At 41.3% G+C, this 16,677-nt stretch overlaps 7 protein-coding genes across 7 annotated transcripts; 4 read left to right on the plus strand and 3 right to left on the minus strand.

Annotated features, from left to right (window-relative positions):
• Window positions 1-699: 699 nt before the first annotated feature.
• BX661DRAFT_195776 (uncharacterized protein) lies at window positions 700-1,332 on the minus strand (the record flags this gene model as incomplete). The annotated part of the gene is made up of 1 exon (XM_051537985.1): window positions 700-1,332. One exon carries the CDS (start codon window positions 1,330-1,332, stop codon window positions 700-702), a length of 633 nt encoding a protein of 210 aa, XP_051394387.1.
• A 2,331-nt stretch (window positions 1,333-3,663) lies between these two features.
• BX661DRAFT_176453 (uncharacterized protein) lies at window positions 3,664-4,610 on the minus strand. The gene has a single exon (XM_051534334.1). The coding sequence runs from the start codon at window positions 4,257-4,259 to the stop codon at window positions 3,840-3,842; it is 420 nt and encodes a 139-aa protein (XP_051394388.1). The 5' UTR covers window positions 4,260-4,610; the 3' UTR covers window positions 3,664-3,839.
• Window positions 4,611-5,349: 739 nt separating this feature from the next.
• Window positions 5,350-5,910, plus strand: BX661DRAFT_139911 (uncharacterized protein; the record flags this gene model as incomplete). The annotated part of the gene is made up of 1 exon (XM_051532812.1): window positions 5,350-5,910. A coding segment is annotated over one exon (561 nt), but the record flags the coding sequence as incomplete, so codon positions are not given.
• A 1,897-nt stretch (window positions 5,911-7,807) lies between these two features.
• BX661DRAFT_48656 (uncharacterized protein) lies at window positions 7,808-9,976 on the plus strand. Its single transcript, XM_051539197.1, has one exon. The coding sequence runs from the start codon at window positions 7,961-7,963 to the stop codon at window positions 9,623-9,625; it is 1,665 nt and encodes a 554-aa protein (XP_051394390.1). The 5' UTR covers window positions 7,808-7,960; the 3' UTR covers window positions 9,626-9,976.
• A 2,375-nt stretch (window positions 9,977-12,351) lies between these two features.
• Window positions 12,352-13,716, plus strand: BX661DRAFT_176458 (uncharacterized protein). The gene has a single exon (XM_051534335.1). It carries the CDS (start codon window positions 12,557-12,559, stop codon window positions 13,658-13,660), a length of 1,104 nt encoding a protein of 367 aa, XP_051394391.1. The 5' UTR covers window positions 12,352-12,556; the 3' UTR covers window positions 13,661-13,716.
• A 1,046-nt stretch (window positions 13,717-14,762) lies between these two features.
• Window positions 14,763-16,139, plus strand: BX661DRAFT_176460 (uncharacterized protein). Its single transcript, XM_051534336.1, has one exon. It carries the CDS (start codon window positions 14,901-14,903, stop codon window positions 16,080-16,082), a length of 1,182 nt encoding a protein of 393 aa, XP_051394392.1. The 5' UTR covers window positions 14,763-14,900; the 3' UTR covers window positions 16,083-16,139.
• A 44-nt stretch (window positions 16,140-16,183) lies between these two features.
• Window positions 16,184-16,588, minus strand: BX661DRAFT_132709 (nucleoside diphosphate kinase; the record flags this gene model as incomplete). The annotated part of the gene is made up of 1 exon (XM_051532601.1): window positions 16,184-16,588. A coding segment is annotated over one exon (405 nt), but the record flags the coding sequence as incomplete, so codon positions are not given.
• Window positions 16,589-16,677: the final 89 nt, after the last annotated feature.

A 16,677-nucleotide genomic window follows, 5' to 3' on the forward strand; every position in this document is an offset into this window, starting at 1 on the left:
GACATGAGGTCGGCCTTAGTTACGCTTTTGATTCCATTGATAATACAAACCTTTATAAACTGACACCCCGCCTTTTAACACTACATCGTAGCACTCTACACATCCCACCTCTTATTATAACGGTAATAGTAAATTTGTGAAGATGAAAGATGTAAAAAAATATATATTTTAAGACGCGCCCTTTTTTGTTATTTTGATTTTTTTGCTTTTGGTTTTGCTTTACGTTTGCATAGCTGTTTTTCATCCATTTTTCTTTAATTTTCTTTATTATTTTTTACATACATTTGCCTGTTGCGGCTCAAAAGCCCCAACTAATTGAATGGTGCATTTGATCCGCTGAACGACCTTATCAAGTAAACCTTTACAATTACATTTGCACTGCGATTCAATACACCCTTCCTTTTTGTATTATTTGTACAATTACTTGCCTACTGGGATCTAAATTTTCAATAAGTTGTATTATGTATTTGATACAATAGACGATTTTGCCAGCAAAAAATGCTTGCAAACAAGTTGGGACTTTACTGTAGTGTAGCGTGCGCAATTATTCTGCATAAAATTAAACAGACGATTATAAATTCATATGCAAAATAATACCTGTGAATTAAATCAATTGCTATTTTATGCTGTCACAAAAAAATGTGCAAAAACGCGCTAGCATTCACTATCACTGTTGACAAACCGACAGAAACCCAAAGCTCAGCGAACAGTAATGTTAGGTGCAGCGCTATAAAGACTAATTCCCGTGGCAAAATTGCCGTTGAACTCGGGAATAGTCGGGTAGCCTGCATGGTTGGCAATGACCATCTGTTGTCCTGTATATGACAGGGCCCGTCCTCTGATGGCAACATCGGCACAGTTCATGTAAAACTCGCGATTGCCCACAGCGTTAACCCAGGTCCACGCAAACACCGCCTTGTTGGATGACGGCAGATTAGCAGGAAGCGTAAAGGTAAATGCTCGCTGGCTGTTGTCGGGTCCAAAGCACAACCGCAGCACCTCATACACAACGACAAATGTTCTGCCGCCATCGTATGACAGTGAAAACTGGCAGTGACCGCCGCTGTGCGGGGCACCGCCAGGTGCCATCCTGACAGTAACAACCTGGCCTGCGGTCCAGGTGGCAGATGGTGTTGGGAAGGGCACAGTGTGCTTGCATAGAGGCGCGTTGTATCCCAGAGGCGTTGACATGGAGTAGTCAAGCAATTGACCGGAGGGAAGAGCAGGGCAGTTTATTCCCCTGGGACTGTAGCGAGGGCAGGGCGATATCATGTCCATGTGCGCCATGCTAATTCCAACCAAGGCGCAAATTGAGGCGAGCACAAACTTCATTGTAAAAAATAAAACCAAAAAGCCTGGATTACAAATAGATACGTGACCAGCACTAGTGCGATTTGTGAAGCAAAAAAGCAAGTTGTTATCAGCATTCAAAACGGTTTTCTTGCACCGGACAGCGGGTTTATTTATACGTGTTGGTGATCTCGTTTGAAACCAGCTCACTCCCGGCACAGCAACACACATTGGAAAATACTAGCGGATTCAACGCCGGTAGCATATAGTTATTTGAAAAGCTTTTAGCTGCGCGTAGAGGCATAAGTATAAAAAAATCGTTGAAATAGAAATCGGCAAATACAAATATTACATGCGCGGACCACGGAATTAATAAACAACAAAGCTTGTATGTACGTCATTTAGTGTGCTGGTTTTTTGGTCCTGCATCGGTGGAGCCAACATGGTGCCTGTACGTGGCTTTTTCGGGTGTATGGAGAGCCAAAAAGCTACTATTTCTCATAGAGCCAGTTTTCTTTTGCCCCCACCCCCTCCCCTCTCCTCTCCTCTCCTCTCCTCTCTTCTTCTCTCTTCTCCTCTCTTCTTTTTCTGCCAGATAAGCAGATTATAACATGGCTACGTAAGGAATTATTTTGCGCAATTACTATTGCGGTCTAATAAAAAATAAGTTGACCAGGTGCTGGTCTATTAAATGTCAGCAGGTGGACAAATTGATTTGTCGTATTGCTTCATTTTATAAAGGCCGCACTTAATATTAGAATGGACAGCACGCGTTTTGTTTTTATAATTATTTTTTGCCTTTATAAAGTGGAGCGTTCACTTTTTAAAAAGTAAAGTTCTTTTATAAAAAAGCAAATGTCCCCACTTTTCAATTGAACAAGTGCAGCTAATGCGTAATATCCAAAACAAATGCCAAGCATTTTTTTGCTGTCGCAAAAGTGGTGAAAATTTATTTTATTCTTCCACACAAATTTTCTCTTATTCCTCCCTCTTTTAATACTACAATTTATTTTTTACTCATTTGTCTGTTGGAACTATATTTTCCCTCTTATTTTGTCTATTATATTCCTTTACATTACTGTTTGATATAGTTATTAGGAGACAGTTTTTTCTGAATACATATTTATTATTTCTCTATCGCCACATACAAGAGAGGACTTTTCACCGTGAAATCCTATGAAACTATCGACTTTTCTACTGTTCGTTGCGCTTGCCTCTCAAGGTTTTCTGCCCACAGTTCATGGATACAACTCTATTATCTACCCATGCCCACGTTTCTCTAAGGCTGGGTTGGATTGCCCCGACAAGCTCCCTACGGGCATCAACCTCATCGACACGCAAAATTATCCCATTTATTCCAAGGAAGATGGAGTTAAGGAGCCCCTCTGCAAGTTTGAGAAGCCCTGGCCCGGAACCAAGGTCAAGTGGACTCCAGGCCAAGATGTCACCGTCAAGTTTAACCCCTACGCGGTGAGCCATGGTGGAGGCCATTGCCAGTTTTCTATTTCTTACGACAACGGCAAGTCATTTGCTGTTATATACGAGGTTCTCCAGTACTGCTTTGTGGGCACCAAGCCCAAGGATATCTACTTTGACAATGTTGTTCATCCCGAGTACACATTCAAGCTTCCCTCTGACCTGCCCGCCAGTGACACTGCCGTTTTTGCGTGGACCTGGGTGACTGCTGTGGGCAACCGCGAGTTTTTCATGAACTGCGCCGACATTATCATTGAAAACAGCTCATCCGAGTCGTACACTGGCAAACAGACCACAATTGCCAACTACCCGAGCTATCCGACAATTCCAGAATTTGAAATGGACTACACCACGGGACTGGAGTATTACACCAACGCCAAGAACATAACTATTTCTCCTTCCAGCGCTTCCAAAAACACCGTGTCTAGCACCAATACTAATTCAACGATCGTGGCCAGGGCATTGAGCTCCGTTAGCGTTAAGGCTTTAAAACAAGAAGTCAGTCTGAATGTTAGTTCAGTCAGCGTATCCAAGGACAACGAAAAATGTGACGAGGAGCCATTGGATGAGAATCCGAATAATCTCTTCAGCGTTGTACCCAAGGCAATTTCTGAACCCCCCAATTCAAATGGCAGCACAAGTAGTGATGAGGAGGACGATAAGTGCGACGACGATAATACAAATGGAAGTGGAGTTAAGCTTGATGAAGAGCTTGTCAGCAGTCTGGCCCAACAGGATGGAGAGCCGAGTAGCAACACAAGTAGTGATGAGGAGGACGATAAGTGCGACGACGATAATACAAGTGAAAATGAAGCTAATCTTGGTAAAGAGCTTGTCAGCAGTCTGGTCCAACAGGATGGAGAGCCGAGTAGCAGCACAAGTAGTGATGAGGAGGACGATAAGTGCGACGACGATAATACAAGTGAAAATGAAGCTAATCCTGGTAAAGAGCTTGTCAGCAGTCTGGTTCAACAGGATGAAGAGCCGAGTAGCAGCACAAATAGTGATGAGGAAGACGATAAGTGCGACGACGATAATACCATCACCAATAATTCTGATTCCAGAATTCTCGATCAAATTGCAATTTCTTCGTCCAATTCCTTATCTTCGGCATCTAGTAATATCAAAGATAATATTATACCCGAGGGTGCTGGTGCTGTAATCAACAACAACGAACCGAAAAGTCTTTCACCTGGTTTGGACCTTGCAACTATAAAATCGGAAGATATTGTTGAATTCATCCACAGCCTCGCAGCAAACTTCGATCTTGATGTCAGTGTTCTTAACGACAAAAATGGCACCAAATTAGAAAACGCTGCCTTAACAACGCTGAGCAGTGCCATAAAAGGGCATACCAGCGAGACCCCTACCGCTACTGACATTTCCTCGGAGACTGAGCTGGGTGATCTTGATTCGTGCGAGTCCGATACTGAAGACACTGAGACGTGTGAGCCTGACACTGAGAATACCGAGTCATTCAAAGACAAACACATGTCATATGAAAAGTTTGAGTATAGTACCAGCTTGCCTCCTGCACTGAATTCACTAAGTGCTTCAACAAAGCCCACTTCATCTAGTTAATCGAATATCATTTAGGCTTTTTCTATTTCTGCTGCTAATGATGATGAGGTCTAGCATTGTCAACGCCCTAATTGCCAAAAGTCCCTCCAACCACGTATTTTTGGTCAACATGGACTTGCTGATACATCTGGAGAAATAAATATTGGTACGGGTGTTAGCGAGCTACATATGAGCCGAGCGTAAATTGTTTTGTTTTTTGTTTTGTTTTAACGTTTTCTATAAATGTTTAGCACTGTGGAGAAATGACTTGGTTGTACTCTGGCAGTATGGCTTGCAGTTCAACTCTATTTTTATTTGCAAATCTTTCAATTATATATTTATATACATACCAAGTTTTATTGCATGGATAGTAATCAACTGATACAAAAGCCAGGTTATTTTTTAAATAAAAAAGGCAAAGCACTTGCCTTTACACTCAATAATGCGCAAAAATAATTACATTGTTACACACATTCAAATTTACTGTTTGCAAAAATGTATGGCAATGTACATGTAGTACTCATCATGTTGCGCAAAAGAAAAGGCGTGGAGACTACGTGTTGTATTTTATCTTTTTGCCTTTGCTTTTGTGCTGTTTTCTTTTCCAAAGATAAAATTTACTCCAAAAAATTAATAAAAGCAATTTGTTTTTTATTATGAACAGCGTGACAATTTTTATGCTTTGTTCCAAAAATAAGCACTGCTGGTAAATAAATGTGTGCTTTTGAGGTTGGCTTTGGCGATTGCTGCCAGTGAACTTTTACAAGTCATGAGGTGTAGTTGTGCTTTATTTTTTAGCAAGCCAACAAAATACAATTGTTTTACTTTATGGCCCACATTTTTTGTATTTTACATTAATAGGTAGAGAAGGGGATGCCTATCCATGCAATCATTGGAAACTTTTTTTAGCATATTTCTATTTTACTTTCTCCCTTCTTCGAATCTATTTGTTTAACAGAAGCATATTACAAACTATTTTTTATTATATTTAATTGGTCAAACCATTATTTTATCTTTACAAGCATGCTACGGAATTTTGTGTATATTTTTTTGTCAGCGCTGGCGCTCCCGGGTATTGTTAACGCTCATATTTCTTTAAGTAAGCCGTGTCCTCGTTTTTCCGAATATTGCGGTAAAACAAGCAACCTGCCCAGTGGTGTCAGTACGTTAGACGGCAATATTAACCAGCCCATTGGCTCAGCCACTACGGGCGTATACCTTGAATTCTGCAAGACCTCAAAGGAGTGGGTTAATACTGTTGACACATTAACTGCGGGGAGCTCTTATCAAGTTACATTTGCATCACATGCAGTGAGTCACAGCGGCGGGCACTGTGAGTTTTCAGTTTCATACGACAGCGGCAAGACCTTTGTTGTTATTCATCAAGAACTTCGTTACTGCTTTGTTGGCAAGAAACCAAGCGCTATTACTAATGAAGTGTCGGTGTTTTCTTACACTTTTGATATCCCCAGTGACTTGCCGTCAAGTGATCGTGCTATATTTGCATGGACGTGGGTCAACGCATCGGGTAACCGTGAGTTTTACATGAACTGCGCAGATGTAGAAATTACGGGCAGCTCGTCAACTTCGTATACTGGCAAGGAAATTACTATTGCCAACTACAAGGGATACCCAACAATTCCCGAGTTTAATATGGATTATGAAACGGGTATAGAACTTTACACCAACACTAAGCAAATAACAGTCACCAGCAGTGGCAAGGCGGTAGCAAAGTCCAATCCCAACACTTTAAGCAGCACCGTTGCTAAAGATAAAAGCAGCGCTTCAGTTGAAAAGAATAGCTCCTCTAGCACTGAAGACAATGATGACATGTCTAACTCTTCTAAATTAAACAAGAATATCGGAATTTCCGTTAACAAGAGTAGTTCCTCAAGCTCTGAAGAAGATAATGACAAGTGCGAAGGTGAGATGGTTGGCTCTTCCAACTTAAATGAGAATATTGGGACTGCCGCTGAGAATGATACTATTTCTTCTTCAGAGAAAGAAGATGATGACAAGTGCGAAGGTGAGATGGTTGGCTCTTCCAACTCAAATGAGAATATTGGGACTGCCGCTGAGAATAATACCATTTCTTCTTCAGAGGAAGAAGATGATGACAAGTGCGAAGGTGAGATGGTTGGCTCTTCCAACTCAAATGAGAATATTGGGACTGCCGCTGAGAATAATACCATTTCTTCTTCAGAGGAAGAAGATGATGACAAGTGCGAAGGTGAGATGGTTGGCTCTTCCAACTCAAATGAGAATATTGGGACTGCCGGTGAGAATAATACTATTTCTTCATCAGAGAAAGAAGATAATGACAAGTGCGAAGGTGAGATGTTTAGCTCCTCCAACCCAGATAATAATAGCAGCACTAACATTGAAAATAATGATACCATTTCCAGCACTGAAGAGAATAATAGTAAGTCTGAGGATGGGGAGATCAGCGCAAACAAACCAAATAGTAATGGTTTAGCTCAATCAGCCACTGCTTCTAAAACCAGTAGCAAAAGTACTGTTTCTATTTCAGCTACCAATGGTGCAAGCGGTATTGCTGACCTTGCGGCTAGCATTTTGTTTGCCATACAATTATCAAGTGGTGTAGATGCAGTAAACTCAAATATAGCTGAATTGAGTATATCCGAACTTGCTGAACCTAGTAAAGCTGTGTTGCTCAACTCTAGCACTTCATTGGGTTCCTCTTCCAACACCTTTGACCTGTTTAGTTCAACCACAAATTTATCACATGAGGGTGATCAAAATATCTCAAGTGTGCTATCCGGAGAGTTGGGTACTTTGGACAATTTGAACGAGATTCAACACATTGCGACATCGCCTTCACCGACCTTGGCTATATCGGAAAGCATAAGCAAACACTCATACGAACGGTTTGAGTACAGTGTAAGCAGCTATCGGTCATAGCTCTAAGTTAGATATTTTTAGTTTTTATTTCCTACATACACTTCTTTGAAATAAATTTATTGCTAGTCAAAAATCGTCAAAATGTAGAACAGGTATACAATAAATACACCACACCTAGTTTGTACTATTTCTCTTCACTCAGTGTAAAAGATTCCACTAAAAAAAATTGATTTGTTGGACTGTAATAATTAGCGTTTTCACCTAGCTGTTATGCTTTTGTCACACAGTTTATAACCGTTTGAAGCTAATTTGCGCATGATTTAAACCTTGTGGCATGATACAAACAACATTAAAAATATTTATTAGAGAAACTATAAAGGGTCAAATTCCTTTTTAAAGGGAGTAACAGATCTGGATTTGTGCTGCTGTAAAAGGCATTATAAAGAACACATGCTCGGCTTTTTAATATTTTCTATAGTTGAAAAAAACAATTACATGTGGTTAATAAAATGCTCATCTCAATTGTAAAAAAAATAGAGAAAAGGGGTACACTTTTTTATTTTGCAATTGTTTTTTTTGTACAGGGTGGGTCATTTACAGTTTAAGTGCTGCCATCAATCATATCCATATTATCTATTCTACATTTATTTAAAGTATTATATTAAATTTTTGTAGCCCAGCTACATTGTTATTATAAATTATTTGTTTGACACAGTACACTACAACTTCCTTATATAGTTTATTAATTATACCAGTGGTTTTATTGACAAACATGGTTCGACAACTTCGCTTTTTTCCTCTGTTTGCGCTGGCACTCCTAGATATTGTTAACGCGCATAATTCCTTAACCAAGCCCTGTGCTCGATTTTCTGAATTTTGCGGCAAAACAAGCAACCTGCCCAATGGAATGAGTGAATATGACTATGACATTAACCAGCCCATTGGCTCAGCCACTACGGGCGTATACCTTGAATTCTGCAAGACCTCAAAGGAGTGGGTTAATACTGTTGACACATTAACTGCGGGGAGCTCTTATCAAGTCGAATTTGCGCCGGATGGAATCAGTCACAGCGGTGGGCACTGTGAGTTTTCAGTTTCATACGACAGCGGCAAGACCTTTGTTGTTATCCATCAAGAACTCCGCTATTGCCTTGTAGGCAAAAAGCCAAGCAACACTATTGAGGAAGTGTTGGTGAGTTCCTATACATTTGATATCCCCAGTGACTTGCCGTCAAGTGATCGTGCTATATTTGCATGGACGTGGGTCAACGCATCGGGTAACCGTGAGTTTTACATGAACTGCGCAGATGTAGAAATTACGGGCAGCTCGTCAACTTCGTATACTGGCAAGGAAATTACTATTGCCAACTACAAGGGATACCCAACAATTCCCGAGTTTAATGATGATTATGAAAATGGTATAGAACTTTACACCAGCGCTAAGCAAATAACAGTCACCAGCAGTGGCAAGGCGGTAGCAAAGTCCAATCCCAACACTTTAAGCAGCACCGTTGCTAAAGATAAAAGCAGCGCTTCAGTTGAAAAGAATAGCTCCTCTAGCACTGAAGACAATGATGACATGTCTAACTCTTCTAAATTAAACAAGAATATCGGAATTTCCGTTAACAAGAGTAGTTCCTCAAGCTCTGAAGAAGATAATGACAAGTGCGAAGGTGAGATGGTTGGCTCTTCCAACTCAAATGAGAATATTGGGACTGCCGCTGAGAATGATACTATTTCTTCTTCAGAGAAAGAAGATGATGACAAGTGCGAAGGTGAGATGGTTGGCTCTTCCAACTCAAATGAGAATATTGGGACTGCCGCTGAGAATGATACTATTTCTTTTTCAGAGGAAGAAGATGATGACAAGTGCGAAGGTGAAATGTTTAGCTCCTCCAACCCAGATAATAGTAGCAGCACTAACATTGAAAATAATGATACCATTTCCAGCACTGAAGAGAATAATAGTAAGTCTGAGGATGGGGAGATCAGCGCAAACAAACCAAATAGTAATGGTTTAGCTCAATCAGCCACTGCTTCTAAAACCAGTAGCAAAAGTACTGTTTCTATTTCAGCTACCAATGGTGCAAGCGATATTGCTGACCTTGCAGCCAATATTTTGATTAAAATTGAAGCTTTACAATCCGGAGTGATTCTGACAGGTGGCCCAGTTTACAATCTTAATAATAATTCAAATGAAATCATGTCTGCCATTATCATTGAAAATAGTAATGCATCGTCAGCTTTTGTCTTGAAAGAAAAATTAAGTGCAGGTGGCTCTTTATCATCAAATTCAAAGACAGATAGCTTGGATGAGCTTGCTGCTAGCATTGTGTTTGCCATACAAATACCAAATGTTGCGGAAGCTTCAAAGGTTGATACAAATTGCGAGTCTTTACATATTTCAATGGAAGATTGTACAAGCTCAGTTAATTAATGAGATATCGAGTAAACTATGGTTAAAAGTTGTGTTAAACAGTATACAAAGTCGATTGCGTGTTTTCAACTTTGAATAAAGATGATTTGGGTATTTCCAATTGAACTGATACCAGTAAGCACTTTAGCGTCTAATATCCTGTATGCCTGTTCAATTAACCTAACAACAAGTATGTTGTCTAAGGATGGTCAATACTGCTTGAGCAAGTCACAAATGGAAATTGGTTCTTTAAACAATTTAAATTATTTTCATATTTCATTATTCTCAACATTGACAACCTTGCCTGCTTTTTAAACAGACACCATAAAAAGTATAAAAAGGTTGAGCATACTGTGAGCAGCTATTTCTTACTGTTATAGACATTGATTTTTGATTATATGCATTTACACATTAATCTATAAATAAATATGTTGCTGGTCAATAATATTCTAAATATTAAACAATTATCGGAGTAACTATATGTTAGTAACACTGAAGAAAAGAATGAGACTACAAATATCCTGCAAATCGACATTCTTCCCATTCAGATTTCATAGCAACCTGACAAGTGTTTAGAAACTAGTGGCAATAGACTACTATGTTTGACAATATTAATCAATTCTCTGTTTCTTGCAAAGAGAAGCTTGGGCTTTGGCTTTGGCAAAGTCTCGGATGTCGCTGTAGACTCGATTTCAGCTGGCTCTGACGATTTCTTTTTGCGCAAGAAATGGGGCTGCCGATTGCCTGTAAGCAAGGCATTGAAAATGATACAAAAGTTCAGCACTACAGCCATGTTGCAATTACACTTCCATCTTCCTGATAGCACTTTTTTGCTATCCTTAATTTCGGTTTCATTGGCCCTAAATGTGATACAAGAAATTGTGGCTTGCCTCTGGCGATTGATTAATGAATCAATCGCTAGCTAATTCCCTACTTGCATATGCAGGAATTCATATGCACACATAAATACTAATGAATATGAACAGTGGAGGCTGTTCATCCCTTAGCTTTCTTTTAGTTCATTTTGTTCAAATATATAGTTTTTAACAAAACACTAAAGGTTTGCAGGCAGCCTTCCACCATGCACTGGAGAAACCCTATTGGTTGATGGCAGTCAGCCGATTAACCAGTCTTGGCTGGTTAACCACACAAACAATAAGTCACATAGTGACCAAAGCAATATCCCTACTCTTTACCTTTCACAGTGCATAGCACTTAGTTATTAAATATAGCTTATAGCATTATACTTTATTCCAACACTACTACAATAGTGTTAAAGGGATAGTTATTAAATTATAAAGTGTTTTATTACTAGTGTTTCTAAAGTGCTGCTATCGCCGACCTCATCCTACATATGTGTGTCTCAATGTCTTTGTGGCACACACTGGCAGTTGTGTGCCCCGTTCGCGAGAACTGGTCCTTATGAATGTAACCCGAGTCTCTGATATGGCATTATTGGCGTCTCTGTATTCGTGCGCTCAGCGCGTCTATTTTGAGACAGACAGTGTATCTGGATGTCAACAGTGGCGTCTGATTTAGTCCCCTGTAATTTGGTCAATGTCAGATCCATCAGCAAGATGGTAGGAATCTGTCTTGTGATTCTTTCCCTCCGCGTCTACCTCCATATCCTCAGGCTGTGTAACAGCACTATCCTCTCTTTTTTATTATATTTGGTTTACAATTGTGTAATAAATAAGAACAAGAAATTTGATACCTTTACCACTAATGTCTTGAATGACGTAACTAAGGCGGATTGTCATGGGAAGCAGCTTAGCATGAGCCTTGTAGTAGTAAAAGCCAACTTATTGTTTCTTTGCATATCCTGCACATACTAGCTAGTCAACAAGAGTGCTAATTTGAGCTGATGGAATGAAACTTACTATAGTATCTAAATTATTTTAACACAGTGTGGATACCTTTTCTACTGACACTGAAATGACTTATCGGACTGTGTGGGTCCCGACGGTCCAGGTTTCTGGGCAGGTCCATGCAACCTGATTTGCCAACACTATAAAAAAACATGATTCATGTGCTTCCAAAAAGTTTGGATGATGATGTTAATTATTATTGGAAATATGCAGCGATAATAAGCGCCAAGCATGGGTGCTACTTTTAGAACAATTTGAATATACAAAATAACTTCACAAGCATTTTTCAGAGAAAAATTTGGTAGTTCAGAATCCAGATCAGAAAACTAAATCAAATTAATTGTAGAATCGTATCATTCCAACCAACCAGACTTGTTGATGTCCAATTAAGAAATGAGAGTGTGTTGGTAAATGCAGGATAAATATGTATGGCTGCATTTTGCTTGCAATTATTTGTTGGGAGTTTCTGGATACTGGCGTCCTATTTGCGCATTTAGGAAAAACCCACACAAATCCACCAAGACACACAGCATTTCGAATATGATAAAAGCATTTAGACTGTTGTCTGATCATTCCACCAACCAGACGTCTTCCGCTGCGGAATAAAAATGACTAAAATGCAAATAATTGGCCGTCCCGAAATTAAGCTCCTGCACCTATTGCATGAGTCCGCGCCATTGTGACAATTGTTACGGCTCGGGGGCAGTTGACTGTGGTCCTTGCTAAAATATACACACACATCATGCGGGCGGAACTGTACCATCCAATGTATGCCTTGTTTATTTGGCTCTCTTTCGCCAAAAAAGTAGCATAGTCTAATTATACGAAGAGCGTTGAATTATACTTATAGCTTGCCAAACGGGTTTTTTGGATATAAAAGCTCGCTGTGGTGCTGCTGGTTCTCATCTTTTATCTTTTTCTTCATCCGCTTTTGTTTCGTTGACGAAATTCACCTTCCCCTTCCTTTTTTCACGCCTTTTTTTGTTTTTCTCCCGTTTGGCTGTACGCTGGTTGTACCCATTTCACTGTCCTTATATCCTCTTCCTCACCTGCCTTTCAAATACGCTATTTCTTTTTCTCCATAATGAAGTTTGCGGCTTTATCCACTGTCGGTCTGCTTGCAGGCCTCGCCTCTGCCCATGTTTCCTTCATCAGCCCCTGCCCTCGCTATTCGCCCGTGGGCGAGAACTGCCCCGCCCTGCCAGCCGGCCAGTCTCTGGACACCGGTGATGGTGGAATCAACGCGCCATTATACTCGGTGAATCTTGGCGGAACCGCCATGCCGCTGTGCCGTCACACGACTCCCTTTGCAACGCCCTCTGCTACGTGGACTGCCGGCAAGCCTGTTACCATTAAGTTCAATCCAAATGCTGCTATCCACAGCGGCGGTAACTGCGAGTTCTCGATTTCTTATGACAACGGGAATACGTTTGCTGTGATTCACCAGGAGCTGCGCTACTGTTTCTTAAACTCCAAGCCCGCAAGCCTGACCAATACTGCCCAAGTTCTCAGCTACACATTCAACCTACCCGCCAATCTTCCATCCTCTGACAAGGCTGTGTTTGCGTGGTCTTGGGTCAACGCGTCGGGGAACCGTGAGTTCTACATGAACTGCGCTGATGTTGCTATCAAGGGCGGATCGTCGTCTTCGTACACAGGCAAGCAGATGACGATCGCCAATTACCCAGGCTACCCGACCATCCCCGAGTTTAACGGCGACTATGAGACTGGAATGGAGCACTACACCAATGCCAATAAGGTTACCGTGTCGCCTAGCGGCGGGGGATATATCGCTCCCAAGGATGGGCTGGCTCCCATCAGCAGCAGCAGTAGCAGCATTGATGGTACCGCTGCGTACACTACGGCTCCCGCCCTCTACTCGACGCTCCCAGCACCCACGCCTGTGGACGAGCCTGCATCTACTGCTCCTGTCTATGAGTCAGCTCCTATTGACACTGCCGTTTCATCTGGAGCTGATCTCTATTCGACTGTCGCCTATAGCAGCACAGCCGCTCCAGTGGGCCACAACGCCGAGGAGGAGACTTCCGACTCGTGCGACAGTGGTGTCTTGCAGTGCTTTGGAAAGGGATACCGTATCTGTATTCGCGGTGCATGGAGCCCTACGTACTTTTGCAACGGCAAGACCGTGTGCAAGGGCGTTGGCAACATTTACTGCGGCTGGCCATGAAGAAAGATAATTTCTGAGTTCCCTTTTAGTTAATAAATTATCTGTCTATTTATAAATAATGCAGCTGAATTGGATTGCGCCGAATCGAAATGACAAGTGTATGTGTAATAGTTTTGCTGTGCTAGACGTGGGGAAGAAAATAGCAATATCATAATAGATACTAATTTTAAACCGAGTGGCTATATAATACTGAATCCGCTCGGCAAAAAGAAAGGGAAAGACACCTTTATTCGGATATAAGGATAAGGATATAAGGGACCATGCATGCCAATATTCTATTGTGCAGCAAAGCTTTTTAAAAGTAAAGAAAATACAATATAAAAACAATTTTGGTGTGCAATATAGCTTTATTTCGTGACCACATTTCCTCAGCATATTCTGTGTATGTTTTTCTTCACTTTTGGATGATATAAACACGTGTTCATTTATCATGTCCAAATGCTATTTCTTTTGACCGTGACAAAGACAAAGACAGCAAAAAATACAAATAGAAAAAACAAAGCGATCACAACAAACTCATCATAATAGAATAGAGCACAAGAAATACATTTCTATTATCTCATCTCATTCGTTCATTCGTCCGTATTTTTATTTTTACATTCCTGTTCACAATAAAATTATAACAAATAACAAGCTCGAAATAAAGAAATACTCAATAAACAACAACCAATATAATTGGGGGGGGTGAAACGAAATAGGAAACGCGGAATTTATAAATACATAAATAATATATTTTATTTCGTGATATCCATTGTTCTATCCTCTTATTCTCTCTTCTGTTCCGTTTTTTACTTGTTTATTCGTGAAACTAATAATAGATAAACAATTATATATAAGAATAATAGGTAATAGGGGAGAGAAGAAATGGGAATATGGATATAATAGACAAAAGTGCTATTCTGTGGTCGTAAAATGATGTGATGTGATGTGCGAAAATGGGATAATAAGAAAGTGAAGACAAAAGAGTGAGTGGAATAGTAGTAAACAGAAAAACTGACGTAATGTTATTCAATTGTACAAAAAATATGAGTGAAATTTTACTTTTTTTTGAAAATAAATAGAATGAAATGTGCGCATATATGTTATTCCCCATCTTCCCGTTTCTCTATTCCTATTCCTTTACCTCACCATAAAAATAATTTTTACATATTTTATTATTGCATTAAACGCAGGCCGTTTACTTTATTCAACCATCATCAACACCACCAACAACGACTACAAAATATAAAAAAATACAAAAATGTATTTCAAGCTCGCGTCGATTATTGCCCTGGTTGGCCTAAGCACCGCCCACCTAGATATGATCTCGCCCTGCCCGCGGTACAGCCCCCACGGGCTCGACTGCCCGGCACTTCCCGCAGGCCAATCCCTCGACTACTCCATGTCCTCGCCCCTCTCTGGCGGTGATCCACTCTGCAAGCACACGACCCCCTACCCAACCGCCTCCGCTACCTGGACCGCTGGCCAACCGGTGACCGTCAAGCTGGCACCTGGAGGTGCCCCCCATGGTGGAGGCCACTGTCAATTTTCACTGTCCTACGATGGTGGACAGAACTTTGTCGTCGTCCATGAGGTGCTCCAACAGTGTTTCGGGTCGGACCAGAGTCAGCGTGATTTCACATTTACGTTGCCTGGGGAGCTGCCTGGGTCAGAAAAGGCCGTGTTTGCGTGGTCGTGGGTTAATGCTGTGGGAAATCGCGAGTTTTACATGAACTGCGCTGATGTTCGGATTGTTGGCGGTGGCTCTGAGTCTTTCACCGGGAAGCGCATGGTTGTGGCTAATCTTCCGGGGTATCCAACGGTGCCCGAATTTAATGGTAATTACGCGGTTGGGATGGAGCTGTACACAGGTGCTCCCAAGCTTACTGTTACTGGTATTGCAGTTGCAATGGCAGGGAATTACCCTGTGCCACATATCCCTTCTCCCTCATCTTCTCCCTCTTATATTTCGCCTTCTGCTTTGCCAACATACCTTGCGGTCACAGAGAAGAAACATATTCCTGTATCGTCAGCTCCCATGATCCCCTCTGTCACTGCAGCAACCTCTAAGACCAGCGTTGCTGTGACGGATATCGCATACCCGGTGAATATTGAAACCCCCTCGGCCCATCCATACACCCAAGAACCGCCCTTTCATTACTACTCTACTCGGGCTGTTTCGTTGATCGAAATCACCCCTTCTATGATCGTAACTGTATTAACGCCTGACACCGAAGCTACAGTTGAACCAACTTATTATGCCTCCTTGGAACCAATCACTAAAGTGGCTGTTGGAGTTTGCTCGGAGGAGAGCATGCGTTGTTCGGCAGATGGCAAAGGGTACCAGTATTGTCTTTATGGCGAGTGGACGGTAGCAAGACCGTGTCCTAAATCCACCGTCTGCAAACCCTTAGATAACTCTATAGTCTGCGACTGGCCCTAAAACAAAAACAAACACAATTTTTAACGATTTTTTTACCAATCCTCCTTTTTTGATGAGTCTTTTTTATTTTGAAATAAATAAACCAGTTTTTTCTATTCATTTTTGAATATAAATTTCAATTCTCTCTTTGCAGCTTCCAATGAATCACTCCCATGAAACGCATTCCTCGTATCAGTCAACCCAAACCTCGCCCTCAAACACTTCGGCCTCTCCACACGCATTCTCACCGGATGCGTTGATCCCAACATCCCACGCCACTTTGATATCACCCCGGGACCGGACAGTTCCAAAGCCATCAGTGGTCCTGAGGTCATGTATCCGACCAGTCGGTTGAAGAAAAACCTTCCTTGGTGTTCATTGTAAAATTGCTCAGCTTCTGCGCGTGTCCATTGGAGGGTTTTGCGCCGGGTTATGTGGATGTTATGTGAGTGGATTTCTTCCAGGATTGTGTGGATTGATGCTGGGTCCATGAGAAGGTCGGGTTTGAGAAGCGCGAGTGTCACTTCGGAAAAGACACTGGAACTGGTTGTGGTGGTGGTTGTGGCGGCGGTATGGTTGTGATGCTGTGTTAACTGTCTTAGCTGTCTTAGCTGTG

The sequence above is a fragment of the Kickxella alabastrina genome (assembly GCF_025024165.1).
Source record: "Kickxella alabastrina strain RSA 675 chromosome Unknown BX661scaffold_2, whole genome shotgun sequence".
Classification (NCBI taxonomy): Eukaryota; Fungi; Kickxellomycota; class Kickxellomycetes; order Kickxellales; family Kickxellaceae; genus Kickxella; species Kickxella alabastrina.

What these genes read in the sequence shown, in the direction of transcription:
- BX661DRAFT_176453 (XM_051534334.1), bottom strand. Translation starts at nt 4,259, where the DNA reads ATGTGTTTGTCTTTGAATGACTCGGTATTCTCAGTGTCAGGCTCACAC.
- BX661DRAFT_176458 (XM_051534335.1), top strand. Translation starts at nt 12,557, where the DNA reads ATGAAGTTTGCGGCTTTATCCACTGTCGGTCTGCTTGCAGGCCTCGCC.
- BX661DRAFT_48656 (XM_051539197.1), top strand. Translation starts at nt 7,961, where the DNA reads ATGGTTCGACAACTTCGCTTTTTTCCTCTGTTTGCGCTGGCACTCCTA.
- BX661DRAFT_176460 (XM_051534336.1), top strand. Translation starts at nt 14,901, where the DNA reads ATGTATTTCAAGCTCGCGTCGATTATTGCCCTGGTTGGCCTAAGCACC.